Source organism: Cervus elaphus, chromosome 29 (assembly GCF_910594005.1).
Source record: "Cervus elaphus chromosome 29, mCerEla1.1, whole genome shotgun sequence".
In the NCBI taxonomy this organism is placed as follows: Eukaryota; Metazoa; Chordata; class Mammalia; order Artiodactyla; family Cervidae; genus Cervus; species Cervus elaphus.
Window position 1 is genome coordinate 22,273,538 of NC_057843.1, and position 1,156 is coordinate 22,274,693.

At 40.1% G+C, this 1,156-nt stretch overlaps 1 protein-coding gene across 1 annotated transcript; it reads left to right on the forward strand.

Annotated features, from left to right (window-relative positions):
* Positions 1 to 361: 361 nt before the first annotated feature.
* IFNE (interferon epsilon) lies at positions 362 to 943 on the forward strand. Its single transcript, XM_043890689.1, has one exon. It carries the CDS (start codon positions 362 to 364, stop codon positions 941 to 943), a length of 582 nt encoding a protein of 193 aa, XP_043746624.1.
* Positions 944 to 1,156: the final 213 nt, after the last annotated feature.

The following is a 1,156-nucleotide window of genomic DNA, read 5'->3' on the forward strand; positions in this document are numbered from 1 at the left end:
TTAGAAAGCATATTGTGTTGAGTGAAACTTTGTGTATAATAAATAATGAGAGTAATAGAAGATCATTTTGGATGACTGGTCTGTTATTGTCTCAAGGAACACATGCAAAGAAAACAAATTCTTTCGATTACTTCCTCAAATAAACCAACACAATGGGGAAAGTGGAAGAAATGTCCCGTAAACCTTGTGAAAACAGAACCAGAAAGCTTAACATGTCAACTTGGAGAAATAACAACATTAGAAAACAAAACTACAAAAGAACACTTTCCAGAATAATCTAAGATGCACAAAAATAAATAATCACTAGAGTCAGAGCTTTATCCAGTCTGCAAAGAGATAAGTGGAATACTTGACCTTCACCATGATTAACAAGGCTTTCTTTGAAATTGTGTTGGTTCTGTTGGCTTCTTCCACTGTTTGCTCCCAAGAGCTGAAACTGGTTCTTTGCCAGCAAAGGAGAGTGAACCAAGAGAGTTTAAAACTTTTGAATAAACTGCAGACCTCGTCAATTCAGCGGTGTCTACCACACAGGAAAAACTTCCTGCTTCCCCAGAAGTCTGTGAATCCTCACCAGTATCAGAAAGAACAAGTACTGGCCATTCTTCATGAGATGCTTCAACAGATCTTCAACCTCTTCAGGGCAGTTGTATCTCTGGATGGTTGGGAGGAAAGTCACACAGAAAAGTTCCTTGTTGAACTTCATCAACAGCTGGAATACCTAGAAGCACTCATGAAACTGCAAGCAAAGCAGAAAAGTGACACCTTGGGCAGTGAGAACTTTAGATTACAGGTTAAAATGTATTTCCAAAGGATCCGTGATTACCTGGAAAGCCAGGACTATAGCAGCTGTGCCTGGACCATTGTCCAAGTAGAAATCAACCGGTGTCTCTTCTTGGTGTTCCGACTCACAAGAAAGCTGAGTGAACAGGGCATGGAAGCTTGAACCATGTGAAGGAAGAGCCAACTGCAGGCTTTAAAAGCATAGCACGGAGGGGTAGTCGGATTTCTCCAGGCACTACTATATCTTTTTGTTTTAAAGTAGTACTATTCTTTGGGGGTGTGTGTGTGTGTGTGTGTGTGTGTGTGTGTATGTGTATAGTGATCTTTGCTTTAAAGATGCACATTGGCTACAGTTGTTTTTATTTTGTGATGTCAC

What these genes read in the sequence shown, in the direction of transcription:
- IFNE (XM_043890689.1), top strand. Translation starts at nt 362, where the DNA reads ATGATTAACAAGGCTTTCTTTGAAATTGTGTTGGTTCTGTTGGCTTCT.